The 20,186-nt window shown below is 44.3% G+C and overlaps 1 protein-coding gene across 10 annotated transcripts in view; it reads right to left on the reverse strand.

The window, feature by feature from the left end:
• LOC139386586 (E3 ubiquitin-protein ligase RNF220-like) overlaps positions 1 to 20,186 on the reverse strand; it is a 164,650-nt gene that overhangs the window by 30,029 nt on the left and 114,435 nt on the right. For 2 of the 10 annotated variants that reach the window (XM_071132261.1, XM_071132256.1), the window contains exons 1-5: positions 5,748 to 5,985; positions 5,546 to 5,588; positions 3,796 to 3,900; positions 2,112 to 2,233; positions 1,121 to 1,250 (exon numbers count right to left, since the gene is read on the reverse strand). In XM_071132261.1, the coding sequence (XP_070988362.1) occupies positions 1,121 to 1,250; positions 2,112 to 2,233; positions 3,796 to 3,900; positions 5,546 to 5,588; positions 5,748 to 5,777 (430 nt within the window). In that variant the 5' untranslated portion in view covers positions 5,778 to 5,985. Of the gene's footprint in view, positions 1 to 1,120; positions 1,251 to 2,111; positions 2,234 to 3,795; positions 3,901 to 5,545; positions 5,589 to 5,747; positions 6,020 to 7,883; positions 7,980 to 13,085; positions 13,141 to 20,186 lie in introns of those variants that run through there. The other 8 variants (XM_071132254.1, XM_071132255.1, XM_071132262.1 and 5 more) reach the window with 8 other exon arrangements.

Raw genomic sequence — 20,186 nt, forward strand, 5'->3', positions numbered from 1 at the left:
GAACTAGAAGCACAAGCATTTCGCTACACTCGCATTAACATCTGCTAACCATGTGTATGTGACAAATAAAATTTGATTTGATTTGATTATTACAGCTTCTAAATCACTAAACTAGATATATCTGGTTGCTTGATAACCTACATTTAAAAGTCACTATTGGAGAGGGAGAAATTAAAATATATACAATTTAATGGGCAATGTAATCAACAGCCCAATGCCGTCTCGTTGTCAGCGACTACTGATAATGGACTATGTATTGAATTCTAGCCCTTCCTATTGATGATGTGGGCTAAGATATGTTTCAGAGGGAGACAGATGGAGAGAATGTGAGAAAGAAAGTGAGAGCAATAGAGAAGGAAAGAGCAAGATAAATAAATAAATGGAGAGAATATGAGAGATCAGTCTGTGTTCCCTAGTGGGCAGCTTTGTGTCCATGGCTATAATTGCATCGCTGAGCTGAGGGGAACCCAAAGGGTCACTGGTCCCTTTCCACACACACCACTCCTCACCGGTTCAGACAGGTCAATTGCACAGCTAAATGTGTTTTCCTTTCTCTCCTAAAGGGGCTGGGGCCAGGGCCGGACTGGGCTGACCCCTGCCTGGACCGGGGCTACATGCCCTCACACTGTAGCTGGAGCCAGAGGCACATCCCAAATGGCACCCTACTCCCTATTTAGTGCACTATGGGCCCTGGTCAAAGGTAATGCACTAAATAGGGAATAGGGTGTAATTTGGCACGTAAACCTAGAGCTGTCCACCCTGTAATTGTGGGCATGGTAGGCATGTTAGCCTCTGCACCCAGTCACGTCCTTTTAAAAGGCAATGATACACTGCCTCACTCTGTTGTTGTTACTGAGGAGGCTTGGGACTAGCAGGGACTAGCGTTTAGAGTGAGTGCTGTGGTGGAAGCCATTTGGTGCACTGGGTTTCCAGACTCATACTTTGTCACCCTAAACATTTAGTTGATTCTCAAATGTTACATAAATGTTTTGAACCAAAGTAGCCTAATTTATTTTTTTTGTGTGAAAAATAGGTTTGCGATCCAAATGGCACCCTATTCCCTTTATAGTGCACTACTTTTAACCAGGGCCCATAGGTGTATAGTGTCACTGTTGTGTACCTCTGAAGCCTCCTTCCAGCAGGGTGGTAGCTCTGACCCTCTTCTGGCCGCACCACTCGTACTCCTCGAAGCGGGTCCCGTTCTCTCCGTCCATGTCTGCAGAGTCATCCTCAGCAAACGCACCCTCCCTCTGAGAGAACAAAGACACTGTCAACACTGAACCAGACACAGGGTAGGGCTTGGAGTAGAAAAATACATGTTCTCCTATGTCAGAATTTGGAACTATTCGCATAATCAAAAGGATCAACCAAAAACGATCTGAATTCTTTGAATTCCAATTATACTATATCACCAAAATGCGTATCAATACTTTAATATATTTGTTATTAATACAAAACTAGCTATGAGGTACAATAGGTGATAGAACTACAACAAATGGATCTGTGAAATTTGGAAAAACCATCACTAAAGTAAGGGACCGAGGGCAGAATCATGACCAACTTTATAGAAAGCATGACTTCTATAAATAAATACATTATGTTCTGGGAGCTAATGACATGTGTTACAGTGTGAGTGAGCATGAACCTTTGAGTTGGTCAGGATACCTCACTTGCCATCTATTATATTTAGGAACCAGAGATTCAGAGGAGGAAGAAGACTTTCCTACGGGGGAGAGAGGTGGGCGGACCATTCGACAGGAGAGAGGTATTTGCCTACACTAATGATTCTTTCCCCTGGACGCTTCAGTTGAGCATCTAACTGCTACTAAGATATGACTAAGATGTTATTACCAGCAGAAAGCAGAGGAAAGCTCTTTCTTTAAGACTGGAGAAGTCCAGGTTCAGTGTTTGGTGAACAACTAAAAGAAGAGGCTGTCAGACAATGTGTCTATGAGTCTTTGTCATGTCTATGTTGTGTCAAGTCTAGGGGAAAGAAAGAGAGCAGAGTTGATAGATACTAGATAGCGTGGTGGTGACCAGTGACTAGAGAGAGGTGACTGGTTGACTAGAGGACTGAGGCTATGGGGGAACGGGTATGGACGTGAGGCTACCTTGAACAGACATTGTTCCACATGCCTACTCATCTCCTCCTCTGTCCCTGCCAGCGGCGCGCTGCACAGTGGACATACCTGCCCATCCTCTGGCTTCCGGCGCTTCATCTTCCCAATCCGGGCTGAAACACAAAGAAACAGAGAAAGAGGTGTTTAGAAACATGGGGAAATACAGGGAAATCTGAGACTTGTTTTTGTATTTCTCTGTTTTAAGTTCTGCCCTGAAATATCACATCGGTAGGTGAAAAAAAAGTCCATCGACTTCGGCAGACAGCCATGCCGCTACAATGACATGATTGGTTGAAATGCACCAAAAAAGGACGCAATTCAATGAAAACAGAATGAACGGAATGTTCTTGATTAGAATCTAATATAATGAGTTGTTTGATCATATTAAACCTGTGTGGATAACCAGGCTCATAGCAGGCAATACAGCCCAGCAGAAAGTGTGACAGAGGCAACCTTTTAATATGGCAACATGGACCAAAAACACACTGTAAATTCATGGTAGCCTAAATTCATGGTAGTTTTCTACCTCCTCTGTCCTCCAGCTGTGCACGACGTGGCGCTCTCCTCTGCTTGGCAGAAGATCAGCAGTGAACGCTGTTGGCGTTCACAACATGTCAGAAAAGCTTGCTGCCTTGCTGGGAATAACGTGGGTCAGCGGAGTGGAGGGGAATCGTTGCGCCTCAGGTCTCCTAGACCACGCCACAGCGTTTAGTCTGGTACCAGAAGATCAGGAATTACAAAAGCGGGCGGGGAGGCCGTCATGACAACCATCCTCAGTGCCACAAATACTCTAATGTCATGAGTCTACCTGCTAATGTTAGGCCTATAACACATTTACAGGACAAAGAGAGGGGGCAATCTACTCTTCATGGGAACACTGTTTCAGGAGAACCATTCACGGTGCCACAACTATGGTCTATTACCCCTACATGTTCTCACACATTGACAGGACAAAAAGAGAGGGCAATCTATTCACTTTATAGGTCCAAACAGTGTTTTAGGAAGATGCCTAAACCTAGAAGGTTCCCCCTCTTTCTCCAGGATGACAGGTAAAGATGGTCTACTGTAGGTCTAGGTCACGTGACTGAAATGAACAATCCTTCCACGTCTATCTCTCTCTAGTCACGACCCCCCCCCCCAACATAATTAGAAATTTAACACAGCAGAACAGCAGCCATTGCGCTGTAAGTCTTTGTCGGCTTTTCTTAACTGCAAATGGCGTGCGGGGACATTAATCTTTAGGTGGCTGTGATTGCGAAAGGGGCCAAGGGGGACCTGAAGAGGGACGGCGAGAGGAGGAGGGACAACGCGCCATAACTCCAGGGAGATTGGGACAACTCCTCATATTCTCTCTCCCAGGCCAGGGAACGGCTGATGGTAATCGAGGAGGGCGTCATTAAACGCTGAGAGAAAGGGACGATTAATTAGGCACGGCACAAGCCCCCCCCCCCCCCCCCCCCCCCCCCCCCCCCCAAGAATCATTCAGGTTCCACATGAGAGGTAATAGACATTAATGGAGGCTTGAGTTTAAACAAAGTCGGCACCGTTTCCTTTCAGCACTGAGGCTGCTACCGAGGCGAGCGTACGCTAAATGTCAACGGAGGCATGGAGGGAGCCTGGGCCTGCAATAAGCTAGCTGGGGTGTTTGAGGAGGGGACGGGGGGCAGGCTCTTACCGTGGCGAATGCAGCAGGGGGCAAGGGGGGCTCCGTTGTGCAGTCCAAGGGGAGCACTTTTGACACTTTCCTTGGCGTAGCGCCTGCACCAGCAGAGGTCATCGACTGTTAACATATCAAGAAGGTCAAGGGTTAATAGATCCTCTGCTCGTGTAGGCGCTAGGTCAAGGGAAAAGCAGGGAGGGAGACACACAGGGGCAGCCAGGGCTCCCGACCCTCCCACCAGCCAGCCCTGCTATCACACTCAGTGGGTCAACAAGGGGCAGGCTCTGTAGCTGTAATGTAGGCTACAGCCTGAAGCTGGTCCACAGTGTGAAGGGGCTGTCAGCAAGGGCTGTGTTCAACATGGTCCTCTGGCTATACTTAGCCATAATGTGTGATATAGATGCAGGGTCACACCCATCACAATCCAACCAAACAGGACAGATTGACACCTCACTCATGGCCAATGTGCCTGGTCAAGGTCCCACAGACTCCGACTCTCTCTGTCAGTTGGTCCATTCAGACCCATGACTCTGTATTCCCACTCTGAATATTAGGGTGACCAGACGTCCCCGATTTCCAGCGACAGCCTGTCCCTGGAAATGTCCCCGATTAGTCCTCAGAAAGAATAAAGCAACTCTGGAAGCTAAATTGAGGCTGATATTTCAATAATCAAAACACTGTATCCAATCAGATTTGCATGTAAAAAATGTTGTCTGTCCCTGTACCAAACTTGTTTGCTCCCATGGCTTTGCCTCAGACCTCATTATATTGTTTGATCGGTAATACACTGTAACCACCGCATGAACAACCATGGCCATAAAGGGCATCCAACAGCATATGCTACCGACCGTGGGTGACTTTCTAAAATGACTAGATAGGCTAGGATTACAAAAACTGAGGCGGGTTAATACAGTTCTGTGTTTATTTATAAGTATTTGAAAGTGCTAGAGAGAAAATTGGTAGTTCCGTACAAAATACAAATTTTCGCACGCAGCTACATAACTAAATAAAATGTTTAATTTACTAAATCTGGTCACCATACTGAAGATGCACTTTCGCATCGCCAGTTGCTGCTTCAACTTGTATTGACAATTCCAACTGTAGTGCAGGTGATATTTTCAGTAATGTATTGAAAAAGTATGAAATAAAACTGTTTTAGAACATAATCATAGGCTACTTAATAAATATGAATAGAATATTATTTGATAGGGTAATATAGGGTATTTTAGGAAATATCCTAAATATAAATGATTGAATCGTGTCACAAGCCAATAGTGGCATTATTTCAGAACATTATTATAACATTTTCACCAAGATAATGAAGCTGCCACCATGTTGTGTTGCTGCCATGCTGTTGTTGTCTTAGGTCTCTCTTTATGTAGTGCTGTGTTGTCTCTTCATGTGTGTTTTGACCTATATTTTTAATCCCCTGTCCCCGCAGGAGGCCTTTTGCCTTTTGGTAGGCCTTCATTGTGAATAAGAATTTGTTCTTTAACTGACTTGCTTAGTTAAATAAAGGTTCAATTAAAAAAAATAGGCTCTAATCATGTCATTCCATACAAGTAGGCTTTGTGAAGTTGCAGATGAGATCATGATACCTTCATTAATATATATATATATATATATATATATGCTGTAATTCTACAGGATGTTCTACCAGAAATGCAGTTAGAAATAAATAAATTACCTTTAAGAAAAATGTAAAAGTGTAAGATGCTTATGAAAAGTATTGAACTTTCAAAGGAAAAATTAAATGTTTACATACCATTCAATCGCGTTTGCCTATTAGCTCGCACTCGTAAAAATGTCTGCAGGTAGGAAGAAAGGAATCACACAAAATATGCATTAGATATGGACCTTTGCATGTATAATGTTAATGGATACATTAGTAGCAGTGCATGGGCGGATTGCTTTGGATTCTACAGTGTGCCCTGCAAGTTACATCTTGATAGTAAACAAAAACCTACTTCTCTTTTAGGCTGTATCGTGTCTTCCATAACAGGGTCGGTAAGTTTTGGTCAAAGCCTTTTCAAGCCGACAAAACTCACTTGTTCACGTATATCATATAGGTCTCCTGGTACTAGACCGCACCATTAATACAATTTTGTGTCAATAATTTTATACGGATGCCAAAGGATTGAATGTGCCGCCTACAAAGCTGCTCTGTTCATTGCCGTCGCCATGTTGGCTTGGCGTGTGTCATGTGACCAACACAGGAGTGAAAGTTCAGAGGACGCCTGGTCTCCTACCACCGTTGGCCACTAGATAGCAGCAATACGTAATACAGAGGCTGGCTTCAATGGAAGTTGACTTAATATGACATTTCAAGTTTGTCAAGTAATTTGTGGGGTAAACAAGTTGTATGCATCATATCTAAACGTATTTTTTTTGCAGTCAATACAAATAGTACAAACGTTTTATTTCATTTTCGGAAAATAAGTGTTTCATAATTTTGTACAATCTCATATCAAAGTGACATAAGAAATTAGCTATGAATTATCCCCATCTAAACTTGTTTGAAACTGACAGGCATGATCAGTGATTGTGAATACCACTAAGATATGGGTTAAGTGGGACCACCTATCTTTCTTCTCCCCTCTCTTCCAGAGTGTGTAGGCTATGTGCTGACACTAGCAGGGCCAGTCAGGGCAATGGATGGATGTTCACTCATTGACACACGGGCACAGAGTGTGGTCACAAATTCAAACTCCTGCCGAGTGCATCGTCCATCATATACCCAGACAGGCCTCTTACACTGACACTTAAGTCATGCTCATATCCAACCTGCACCATGATATGTTGATCCACTGTGTATACTTCCCAAATGGCACCCTAATCCCTATTTAGTGCACTACTTTCGACCAGGGCTCATAGTGCTCTGCTCAAATATAAAGCACTATTCAGGGAATAGGGTGCCTTTTGAGACGCAAGCTATCTAAATGGCTTACACAATTACATGATGAGGAAAAATAACAAAAATCTACAATTTCAAGGGAGGTTGGGGTCTCCATTTACTTAATCATTTGTATGAAATGATTTCAGCAGCAGCTTTACTAATGAAAATATATACTTTAACCACTGCCCCTTTAATAGGCCTGTCAATGTATGGATATGACTTTATGGTATAAGGGAGAAAACCACTTAACCTAAATAATAGATCATTGCCATATGAGTTTGAAATACTACATTTTGAGAGAAAAAAAGTATGGTATATAAGCTACATTATAGCTTTGATTAAAACACTGTGCTGTATGAGTAAGTTAGATCCCAACTAATCTTCTGTACGTATGCGACCTAAATAGCACCCTATTCCCTATATACTTTAGTGCACTACTTTTGACTAGAGCCCATTGGGGTCTGATCAAAAGTAAGGCACGGTGTAGGGAGTAGGGTGTCATTTGGGGTGCAAACTGCAGTTGTGAGGCCTCCAGCAGAATGAGGTGGAAAACATGTCAAGGATGCTGTAGACCAGAAGAGATACCATCCGGACTTAGAGCATAGCTTGAGGTAAACTATGGATGATTACCTATCTGAACAGGGAAACACATTACAGGCTGGGCAAATCTTTACCAGAGATAGTCTGAGGATAGATGGGCTCCGATGCCATTTGGGGGGCACAACCAGGTAGGATAGAGGTAGGCGGCTTGGCTGATTCCTGATGGAGACTAGGACCTCTATTGACTCCTGATCCACTCCATGATAGCGAGATGATTGGCTGAGTCAATGTTGTGTGTTCAACACTAAAACAACAAATTATTACCTTGTCGTCTTTCACCATCGCCATGGTGACACCTGTGAGTTTGCCTAATGTTTAACCTCTAACAGAGAGCAGGGGACTTTTTTGCACATTGTCCTTACATTGCCTGTCCTGTTATTTTTCCAGGAGTAGGTTTCATAGTGGGTTTTATAGATTTTTCCTGTCATATGACAGGATATGATGATGGGATTATGATGCTAAATATGTAGGCAAAGAGCAGCATCCTGGCAGGGTCCCAAATGGCAACCTATTCCCTACACAGAGTACTACTTTTAACCAGGGCTCTGGTCAAAAGTAGTGCACTAAATAGGGCATAGGGTGCCATTTGGAACCTAGCCCAGCTCACCTGGTATCTGTCGGAGTGGTGGGCGTCTTCAGAGGAAAGAGGGGAGACCACCGGTGACTCTCCCTCGCGTTTGATGTGCACCGACAACAGCATGGACTGAGGAGAAAGAGCAAGACAGTTGTTGTGAGAGGAAGAGAAGAGGGGCATGCTGCAGTGGAGGAGAGGAGGACACTCACCAACATTACAGTCATCTATAAACCTTCTCTGAAAGACTCAGACGAGCCTCCGACATTACAGTCCTGACCCACTGACAAACTTAATTGAGTTCATTTCTCAAATGAACAAGAGGAAAAGGGTGTGGGAGAGGAAATAGTGCTGACTTTACGGGGAAGAGTTGACAGAGATCCAGCTCTTTACGAGGCTGCTATGAAATATTTGTATTTACAATGTGTTCCTATTAATCAAGGAGAGAGGAGAGAGCAGGGGCTTAAGTGGCCGACAACTATAATCTAATATTAATATGTGAGAAACGGCAGACCCCTAGTGCCGGGAGAGTAAATTAAGCATTGTGCATGGCTTTTTATCCTTCAGGACTGCAAGGTCGGGTAACTGCTTTTTATTTGTGTAGCTTCAGAGGCGTTGAGCTTGGGAAATATTTGTGTGTTGTCTTTTATTAATTTGTTTCAACTGGACTAGTTGCAAATGTGTCAATTAGCACAAGCCCCTGACATCAACTACTACTTGTGATTCTACTTAAGTGTAATAGTGTGTTGACTAATATACAGATTAATGTCAGTGTTAGATACAGAAGGTGCCATGTTAGTTAGCATGTGCCGCACGCTTCATCTCGACTCGCCGTCCAGTTGCCCCCTGGCCCCGAGAATTAAGAGGCATGGGGTTGGCATGGAGTTGCTATGGCGATAGCGTGGTTGAGAGGGGGCGGGAGGCATGTGTGAAGCGGGAAAGGTTAATCCCCTTTAGAACCACTAGGCTCGTCTGGAAGGTCTGGAAGGCAGAGTGTTCACATGAAGCAACAGCCCCTGTGATCCTCAACCAGCCTCTTCATTTTTCACATGGTGTGGCGGAATACTAAGCACCTACTGGGGAATGCTCAGTCACGCCTCGCTCAGATGGCCTGTTCTGTTCCCTTCACCCCGGTCCCTGTTCGTTACCTGTTCCCTTACTCCCACTCTCCTCACCTAACCACGATGACTCCTGTTCCCCCAGCCCGTGTCTGACTCTCCCCTAGCCCCTGTCTCTGACTCTCCCGTAGCCTCTGTCTCTGACTCTGAATCAGGCCCTACCAGAAAGTAGTAGTGAGGAGCAGTGAGCCTGCAGGCTTACATAAAAATGTGTAATGTGTGCTGTTACTACAGTACCACATCTGTCTCCAATCTCTTAGAGAAGATCTTATGTCAAGTGTTATTGAAGTGTTGTGGTTGCAGTTTCACCTGATACATCTAAAGGCTTTTCCTATGGGGTGTTGCTATAGGCCACCAAGTGCTAACAGTCAGTATCTAAATAATATGTTTGAAATGCTTGATCGTGTATGTAAATAGAGAGGTCTACTTTCTTGGGGACCTGAATATTGACTGGTTTTCATCAAGCTGTCCTCTCAAGAGGACGCTTCCTCATTGTAACCAGTGCCTGTAATCTGGTTCAGGTTATTAATCAACCTACCAGGGTGTTTACAAACACTACAGGAACAAGATCATCCACATGATGTATTGATCACATTTGTACTAATATTGTAGAACTTTGTTCTAAAGCTGTATCCGTACCTATTGGATGCAGTGATCACAATATAGTTGCTATTTCCAGGAGAGCCAACTTTCCAACAGCTGGGCCTAAAATAGTGTATAAGAAATCATACAAAAGATTTTACTGTGACTCTTATGTGGGTGATGTTAAAAATATTTGTTGGTCTGATGTGATTAATAAGGAGCATCCAGGCGCTGCACTTTATCAAGTTATGAAATTGCTTCTTCCAATTATTGATAAACATGCACCTGTTAAGAAACTGACTGTTAGAACTGTTAAGGCTCCATGGATTGATGAGGAATTGAAAAACTGTATGGTTGAAAGAGATGGGGCAAAATGAGTGGCAAATAAGTCTGGCTGCACATCTGACTGGCTGACTTACTGCAAATGGAGAAATAATGTGTCTGAACTCAACAAAAATAAGAAGAAACTGTATTATGAAGCCAAGATCAATGATATAAAGATTGATGGGAAAAAAAACATTGGAGTACTTTAAATTAAATTATGGGCACAAAGACAAATTCAACTCCATCTTTCATTGAATCAGATGACTTACTCATCACAAAACAATTTGATGTTGGCAATTATTTTAATGATTCCTTCATTGGCAAAGTGGCCAAACTAAGGCAGGAAATGCCAACAACAAACAGTGAGCTATCGTACTCATGCATAAAAAAATGAATAATGAAAGAAAAGCATTGCAAGTTTGAATTTTGTAAAGTTAGTTTAGGGGAAGTGGAAAGATTATTGTTATCAATCAATAATGAAAAACCTCCTGGCATTGACAACTTCGATGGAAAGCTCCTGAGGATGGTAGCTGACTCTATAGCCACTCCTATCTGTCATATCTTATATCTGAGCCTAGAGGAAAGTCTTTGTCCTCAGGCCTGGAGAGTGGTAAAGTGGCCTTTACTGGTTCTAACAGCAGACCTATCATCTTGCTACCAGCAAACTGTTGCAAAAAATTGTGTTTGATCAAATACAATGCTATTTCTCTGTAAACAAATGAACAACAAACGTTCAGCATGCTTATAGAGAAGGGTACTCAAAATATTCCACTGACACAAATGAATGATAATTGGTTGAAAGAAATTGAAAGTAAGAAGACTGTTGGAGCTGTACTTTTAGATTTCAGTGCATCCTTTGATATTATTGACCATAACCTGTTGTTGAGAAAATGTATGTGTTATGTTTTTTTTTACCTCTGCCATATTGTGGATTCAGAGATATATACTATATCTAACAGAACTCAGAGGGTTTTCTTTAATGGAAGCTTCTCTAATGTCAAACATGTAAAGTGGGGTGTACCACAGGGAAGCTCTCTATGCCTTCTACTCTCAATGACCTGCCACTGGCATTAAACAAAGCATGTGTGTACATGTATGTTGATGATTAAACCATATAGACATCAGCAACCACATCTAATGAAGTCACTGGAACCCTTACAAAGAGTTGCAGTCTGTTTTGGAATGGGTGGCCAGTAATAAACTGGTCCTGAACATCTCTAAAACTAAGAGCACTGTATTTGATACAAATCATTCCCTAAGTTCTAGACCTCAGCTGAACCTAGTAATGAATGGTGTGGTTGGTTGTTGATCAAGTTGAGGAGACTAAATTACTTGGTGTTACCTTAGATTGCAAACTGTCATGGTCGAAACATATAGATTCAATGGTTGTAAAAAAATGGGAAGAGGTCTGTCCGTAATAAAGAGATGATCTGCCTTTTTCACACCACACCCCAAAAGTCCTGCAGGCTCTATTTTTATCTTAGCTTGATTATTGTCCAGTCATATGGTCAAGTTCTGCAAAGAAAGACCTAGTTAAGCTGCAGCTGCCCAGAAAAGAGTGGTATGTCTTGCTATTCATTGTCATCAGAGGTTTAATATTAATACTATGCATGCCAGTCTCTCTTTGCTGACAGTTGAGGAAAGACTGACTTGTTTTTATAAGAAACAATGTATTGGAAATTCCAAATTGTTTGAAAGTCAGCTTACACACAGCACTGACACACACACGTACCCCACCAGACATGCAACCAGGGGTCTTTTCACAGTCCACAGGTCCAGAACAAAATCAAGGAAACGTATAGTATTATACAGAGCCATGAGTGCATGGAACTCCCATTTTACATAGTGCAAGTTAACAGCAAACCTGGTTTCAAAAAACATATAAAGCAACATCTCACGGCCCAACGCCTCTCCCATGTGACCTACTTGTTGTGTGTATGTCCTGACGTGATAACTGATAGACACACACACACACACACACACACACACACACACACACACACACACACACACACACACACACACACACACACTACATGTTCATGTTTATAAATGTATGCAAATTGTAAAGTCTGTATTGTCTTTTTCGTTATGTGTCGGTTGGACCCAGGTAAGACTAGCTGTCGCCATTGGCGTCGGCTAATGGGGATCCTAATACATCAAATAAAAATCTCCATTATATATTTTTATGAAGTTCATCCATTTCATCTCAACCCAGTAAATGTCCTCCGAAATGGCAGTTGAATGAAGAGTAGAGGAAAAACTGTTGAGCACATTAAAGCGTGTGTCTTTGGAGATATTGATGATATTAAAGGTCCCCTTTTACCAGACAGGTACAGTGATCATTACAGACAGACATCCTTCATAGCATCTTTACCCTCCACAGGGACACATGCCATCAGCAAATCGTACCTTTAATGGCAGAGAGACAATCAATCTCTCCCTCTGTGCCAACTGTGGCTGGCTCTGCTTGGCCCTGCTCCAGACTACAGAAAAACTAATCTCATTCACTCTCTCTCTCGCTCTCTCACTCTCTCTCTCTCACTTTCTCACTCTCTCACTTTCTCGCTCTCCCTTCACTCAACACATCCACTGATCCACATGCCCCTTGCTGTCACAGCTAAATGTGGCAGCATTGGGAGAATATTAATGAAACCTCTTATTAACATGACATAAGAGAGACATACCCTATTTCAACAGAATACAGGAATGCAATGTGGCTCGGAAGGAGTCTCAAAGTGAACACTTTGAAACACTGCATTGTACCGAGGAGTTAGACCCAGTTAGAGTCCCTTTTTAAGTTATTGATTGTACAGTCCTTTGTCCCCATATCCTTTGGTTCTTATTGGGGGCACACAGAAACTGCTGTCCAGGGTCTCTTGGACCTGTTCTTTAATGAGGACTCAGACAGTCATGAAACCATAGGAAGTGCATCTATGGCCGCTTCTTCCTTTCCCCTCTCCCCTGCCTGCTGGAGCATGTCCACTGGGTTAGACTCCCGGTACAGACAGTAGTAGCTTAATACCCTTCCTTCCAGAGGACCTTGATGAGCTCTGCTGATTTTCTGAAGTACATTAGCCTAATAAGGCCTCAATAGTTGTGAGGGAGAGCCTGGACTGGGAGCTGGTCAGTGGACGATAATGGTCTTATTGGAGCTATGGAGTCTGGGAGAGGATCTCCTGGTTTATCATGAAAGTCTCCGAAGTCCTCTTACCTTAGGAGTTCCTGGAGCCACACTGCTGTCCTTGTGTCCGTGTGATGGGTTCTTACTGTAGGAGAAAGGGGAGAGACCAATTAAAACAGGTTATTGGATCTGTATTTTTACAGTATGGGTAGGTTTGGATGTTTCCATCAAATGGGAGTTGCACAACATAGAAATGTTTCGTTTTGTTGAGGTTATGTAGCTTTCTAGGAAGCCCTCTCCTTTTGCATGTGTGTTTTCTGTGTCTGTCCTAATATAAGTAATATTCTTCTCTCTATCCTTTCAGGTGACACCGCTGTCCTCTGATGACACACCTCTTTTAACACTCAACTCTGTTTAAAGTCACACAGAGAGAGAGACAGCACTGTTTCTCCCCTCACTCACTCAGACAAAATGCAATACCCAGGGGACAGCTCAAACGGTCACTCAGTCACCAAGAAACACAAATCACACTTTTAATCGTCTGCAGGATTCAAACCCGCCCACCCTTTCTCCCCCTCCTCCCAGCTCCCTCTGTGCCACTCAATCTGCCCACCCTTGGGCCATGCTGTGTTTGAAACAATTACAGCTCAAAGTAGGCCTGCTAAGCAGATTTGGGATATAATGTTTTTATTGAAGTAATCATTCTCTTGGATGCTCCCATCCACCCCTCTCCTCCTGTCCTCCTCTCCTTCTATCTCACTGCCGTCACTGAGCCAGTGGCAGGAGCAGGGAATAAATGATGCTGCTGTTATTTGATTTGTCAGTGAAACGCCCCGTGCACTTAGGACTTTGAAATATGTTGAGGACAATGCGCTGGCTTGTAAACATTGTATTAAAGAGGCGGAGGAGAGGAGAGGAGAGAGGGATGGATATAAAAGAGAGAGAAAGGAAGGGAGGTGGGGTGTCTGACCAACGGGGGGCTACATCAAATCACAGCCTCATCGACATTGTGGATTGAAGATGACTGATTAGAAGGCCGGAAATATTAAAAAAGCATCAGCCGACAATAGGGAGAGACACATCAAATCAGATCTCTCCCTGAGACATGAATATCCCTCCTTCCCTATCCTCCTCCCTCTGCATACATAGACTGGCTGGAGCTCTCTTCTTGGCAGTCCTTCTTTCTTTCCATTTTTCTATTTGTTTCCTGCATATGTTCTGTTCGGTCACTTTCCCTGTCTAGCTTGTCTCCCTCCTTTCAGTCTTTCCTTCTTTCACTCCTCCTCCCTATCTCCTCCTTTCACCGAGACGCAGATACATTTTTATGAGCCTCACAAATGATGTGCCGGGTCTAAGTGACAAAAAAAGTCACCCTTGTCATGTTCGCTTTGTGTCCTACGCGCAGCCCCAGATGCAGAGCGGCTTTGACAAGGCACTGAAATTCAATTTGCCCCAGTCCTAATCCAACAACGTGATTTGGCAGGCGAGCGTGTCCCCGGAGTGGACAGCTGGAGAGGGGAGGGGTGGTGGCGTGGCCTCACACAGGAGGCCACAGATAAGGTGTTTCAAGAAGGAAGCCAAGGATATCAACCAAGGTAAGCAGGAAGTAAAGATGAGTTGATTTGCAATTAAATCTCCAGAAGAAGAAATACATATCTTCCTGATGTTGTAACATCCGAGTGTGGCTATTGGTTGAGGTTCAGGTCAGCTAGGCAACCAGAGATAGTTGTATTGGTGTAATGAATGGCAGGTGAAGGCAGATTCAACCACTCGCCCTGCCTCCTTCCATAGGTAATAAGCCTTGTCCCCGCCCCTGGCCCCGCTGTGGAGGCACTGGTGATTGATCTGCCAACCCAAATCAGGGCTGGGCCTTGAAAGGGGATAAATCTCCACACGGGCTCTGTACTGTTTGTGAGATAATAAACACACTCCCCGCCATCATAAATCCCCCATCCAGGCAGGCAGGCAGGGTAACAGGGAGGGAGGCAACATTAACTGGGCTGTGTCTCTATCTGTGTCTGTGCTGGCTGTGTCACACTCATGTCATCCCTCCACTCTGGTCCAGCAGACGGTACAGGAGGGCCTGCTGCTTTTAGAGCACTGTAACTAATGTACTGCACTATCAATCTGGATGAGAGACCCCGGCCACACTGCTAGAGACACACCAAGGGAGTGGAGAGGGAGTGGGGTGGAGTGGAGAGGGAGTGGAGAGGGAGTGGGGTGGAGTGGGTGTAGGGCACTTACAGGTCAAAGGGAAGTCACAGCCAGGGTTCATTCTCAGTGTTAGTGGCTGAGGGTTGAGAGGACGTCCACCATGTCTTACTTGATTAAAGAGTTGGTAGAGCCAAAATGAAAAGTTGTATTTGTATCTATTGCACACTCGGAAAGAGAGCGGCCTGGGAAAGTGTGAGGAGGAACTTGAATAGAGAAGAGCAAACAAAGATAATAAATATTACCTACATACTCTGGCAGTGTGTAATGCTCGCTATCTCCTGATTGTCCAGTGTTTCATTCTTTCTCTTTATTTCCTCAAAATGCCATAGAAACAATAAGAAAAGCTGACTTGTTGTTTAAGGTGGCTGGCACTACTGTATATATAGGGAGCGACAACAAGGAGATTAAACATTGAGGTGCTGTTGTCACAGTGACAGTAAGGTGACAGTGAGGAGAGGGAGAAAGGGAGAGAGGAGAGATGAAAGAAGACAGAGATAGCGGGATAGGGAAGGAGTGCAGGTGCGGCTTCTTGCAGCTTCACACGTGGCCGTTTCAATGAATTTTGATTTGAACGCTTGGGCAAAAAGCTTCCAGCCTGTCATGTCAAACCAATGAAATAGTTTTGAAATGAGCAACAAAGCAAAGAGAGAAAATTGACAAGAGATGGAGAGAAAAGGGGGGAAAGAGAGGTTGCCGAAACAAGATGGAGTTCAAATGTGTTTTGTTAATGAGAATGTGAACAGGTGAGCGGATTTACCAGAAAATAGAAGTGCTTTTCCCAGTCAAGGCTATATAATTCTCCATAAAAGCAGTAGAATCAGTTGTTAATGTGAAGTGAATATGCTTAATGTTTCGGCCCATGACTCTTTGACAGCTCTGGCAGAATGCTAAGCTTTCATCTCCTAGACTGTTGGTCCTTTGGCTAAAGGGGCCTGATAGGATGCCTTTAGAATAACCACTACACCCCCTCTGCTCCTCCTCCTCTCTCCCAGACCCATCCAAAACACCTCCCACTGAAACCAAATGTCGAGAGAAGGAAAGTGACAGTTGAAATGTCTTTATTCTTTTGGAATGTTTGTGAGTGTAATGTTTACTGTTAATTTTTATTGTTTATTTCACTTTTGTTTATTATCTACTTCGCTTGCTTTGAAAATGTTAGCATATGTTTCCCATGCCAATAAAACCCTTAAATTGAATTGAAATTGAAATTGAGAGAGAGAAAGGAGGAGAGAAGGAAGGAGAGGAGAGAGGATGAAAATTGAATAAGTCCCAGTCAGGGGGGAAGGGGTTGTAAGCTCGAGATAAAGATTGCTTTTCGTGTCGTTTGCCACCTAGCTCTGGCTCGCTCCGATGGAGGCAAATGGATTATGTGGAGGGGAGGGGTGGTGGTGTGGAGGGATATGTAGATTGCTCTGCCCCTGTGAGCAGGCTGATGTGTAAAGGGCATGATAGATTTCCATTTCCATACATGAGGAGTGGAGGCAGAGGAGAGGCGAGGAGAGGCGGCCCCATCGGCCAAGGCCACTAGGGACCAGCAGCTCTGGCAGCTAGTCCCAATCTCACACACATCCACTCAGGGCCCCTCACGGCTCCTGACAGCCCCCATCATCTGCCTAATGCTACATCTTAAACAGCCTCCTCCATTTTACATGCACTCAAGTCTCATTTTGTGCAAAATGAAACGCTATCATTAAAGGGAGATTTACTACAAATTGCCACAAATTCGCCATGTCACTTCCAATGATCTGTGTGCCGATGCAGCGCTGCTGCCTCGCCCGGCAACGGTGTCAGAGCAGGAAGAATGGGACAGCGGAGTGTGGAGAGAGAGACGGAGGGAGGGAAAAAGAGGGACAGAGAGCAGGAGAGGGAGGTTGGGGGAGAGAGAGGGAGAAGGAGAGAGAGGGGGATGGAGAGAGGGAGAGAAAGAGAAAGGAAAAGAGAGGGAGAAAAATAACAGAGATATAGAGAGAGGGATGGAAGAAAAAGGGGGGGACTTCCCTGCTGTTCTTTAATGATATATGGATGGGTCTGATGTCCTCATAGCCTTCAAATCCAGAATCTGTGCTTTGTATGGGGTTCCACAGGTTATAGGCCCATTGTGGCAGAGCAGAATGGGGTTTACACAGAGGTAGAGATCACCATCCATCTTGGAAGTACATTTCAGCTATACAGTGAGAGGCATTATTTAAATTATGAAAAGCTAACTGACGAGTTTGCTAATTACCTGACGTCGTTTTTTTTTTTTCACGGACGCAAAAAGATTAAAGCTCCAACATGGTCTGAACGAAGATTCATCTTCTAACGGAAATCATTTCTCCCACTAAGTCCAGCAGTGATTGCACAGAACTTGGACTGGCCGCCAGGAGCAAGGACATTCGGCACAAGACACTTCCTCTTTCTTTCTCTCTCTCCCCCTCCCCCCTCTCTCCTCCTCCTCTATGAAGACCTCTCATTCCCTTCCCCCATATTCCTTAAATCAAAACTAAACGGCGGTGCATTGCCGGGGTACAACCAGGCATAATTCACGTGGCAACAGCAATGGGGTTAATGGGGCCGGTGTAGGCGAGGCTAAATCACTGGGCCGTGACACTCAGCAGTGTCCGTCCCTGACAAACTAGGAAGGATGACGCCATTTCTTTAAATAACCGCTGCCATCAACCACCCAGGCCCTCCAGGCAGGCTCCCCGTGTCCGTGTCTGCAACGGAGGGGTAGGAGAGTGGGGAGGGAGGAGGGTTGGACCTGGAGGGGAGGGCGGCCCACTGCCCTTTATTAATTATTAAATGATAACTCCTCACTGCCACATGATGGATAACGCTCAGTCTGGAGAGGAGTGAAGAGGAGCAAACGTCCCCCTCCTCCCCCTCTACCCTCTCACCGTTACCCGCCCCTCAGCACACACATGCACACGCACACACACACACACACACACACTGAGAGAGCACAGTGGGGAACATGCCATGGGCCTTTTTTGGCTGGCTCTGGTACTATGTGTTACACATGTACTGCAGCAGGCGACAGGGATCATTCAGTCAGATAGGGGAGGAGAGAGTGTCGCTAAGGGAAAATGTGCTTTGATTTCAATGAGTAGTGAGTGGACTAAGGCTCCTCGTGGCAGTGGGTTAATGGGTGGTGCTATAAAGCAGGGTGGGTAGGGAGCACTTGGTCACGGGATCAAGGTGAAATACGATTTCAAATGGCTGCCTCCTATCGCAAGGGTTAATGGTTTGATTTATCCCATAGTAAAACTGGGGCTGCAGCTCAAATGGTACCATATTCCCTATATCAGGGATGGGTAACTGGTGGCCCGCGGGCCCCACGATTTCCAAAGACCAAATACTGTATATATAGAAAGTTAGAATAGTAGAATACACAAGGTGCAATTTTGAAATGTGGTTGTGCACCAGCAGTTTTTCTCTTGTGATGTCAGTCACTGACAGTCACTCAATTAGCCCATGTGAGCAAATATTTTATTTATTGTAAGTTAGTCTTGCGGCCAGTTATCTAAACTTGTAATAATCATAGTCGAATTACTGACTGGGGGGGCAACATTTATTTTGTTAGTCACTCTTAGTCAGATATCATATAAAAAACTAAAAACATTTCTCTCCACCCTATGGAAACAATGTGTACATCTGCAGGAAATGAACTCTAAAACTTCAAATGTCACTTAGGCTAGGGCCGGCTCTGTCTGCATGTGTGGGTATAGATGTGGGTACGCAGACCCGCGAAACACTGCAGCCCCCCATGATAAATTGAGATTTTTTTTGTGGCCCCATCTCTGCCCTATATAGTGCTCTACTTTTAACCAGAGCCCTTCTGGTCTTGGTCAAAAGTACATTAGTGCACTACAGTGCCATGCAAAAGTATTCGGCCCCCTTGAACTTTGCGACCTTTTGCCACATTTCAGGCTTCAAACATAAAGATATTTTTTGTGAAGAATCAACAACAAGTGGGACACAATCATGAAGTGGAACGACATTTATTGGATATTTCAAACTTTTTTAACAAATCAAAAACTGAAAAATTGGGTGTGCAAAATTATTCAGCCCCTTTACTTTCAGTGCAGCAAACTCTCTCCAGAAGTTCAGTGAGGATCTCTGAATGATCCAATGTTGACCTAAATGACTAATGATGATAAATACAATCCACCTGTGTGTAATCAAGTCTCCGTATAAATGCACCTGCACTGTGATAGTCTCAGAGGTCCGTTAAAAGCGCAGAGAACATCATGAAGAACAAGGAACACACCAGGCAGGTCCGAGATACTGTTGTGAAGAAGTTTAAAGCCGGATTTGGATACAAAAAGATTTCTCAAGCTTTAAACATCCCAAGGAGCACTGTGCAAGCGATAATATTGAAATGGAAGGAGTATCAGACCACTGCAAATCTACCAAGACCTGGCCGTCCCTCTAAACTTTCAGCTCATACAAGGAGAAGACTGATCAGAGATGCAGCCAAGAGGCCCATGATCACTCTGGATGAACTGCAGAGATCTACAGCTGAGGTGGGAGACTCTGTCCATAGGACAACAATCAGTTGTATATTGCACAAATCTGGCCTTTATGGAAGAGTGGCAAGAAGAAAGCCATTTCTTAAAGATATCCATAAAAAGTGTCGTTTAAAGTTTGCCACAAGCCACCTGGGAGACACACCAAACATGTGGAAGAAGGTGCTCTGGTCAGATGAAACCAAAATTGAACTTTTTGGCAACAATGCAAGACGTTATGTTTGGCGTAAAAGCAACACAGCTCATCACCCTTAACACACCATCCCCACTGTCAAACATGGTGGTGGCAGCATCATGGTTTGGGCCTGCTTTTCTTCAGCAGGGACAGGGAAGATGGTTAAAATTGATGGGAAGATGGATGGAGCCAAATACAGGACCAGTCTGGAAGAAAACCTGATGGAGTCTGCAAAAGACCTGAGACTGGGACGGAGATTTGTGAAACTGCTGTTCACAAATGCTCTCCATCCAA

Source organism: Oncorhynchus clarkii, chromosome 28 (genome assembly GCF_045791955.1).
Source record: "Oncorhynchus clarkii lewisi isolate Uvic-CL-2024 chromosome 28, UVic_Ocla_1.0, whole genome shotgun sequence".
Classification (NCBI taxonomy): domain Eukaryota; kingdom Metazoa; phylum Chordata; class Actinopteri; order Salmoniformes; family Salmonidae; genus Oncorhynchus; species Oncorhynchus clarkii.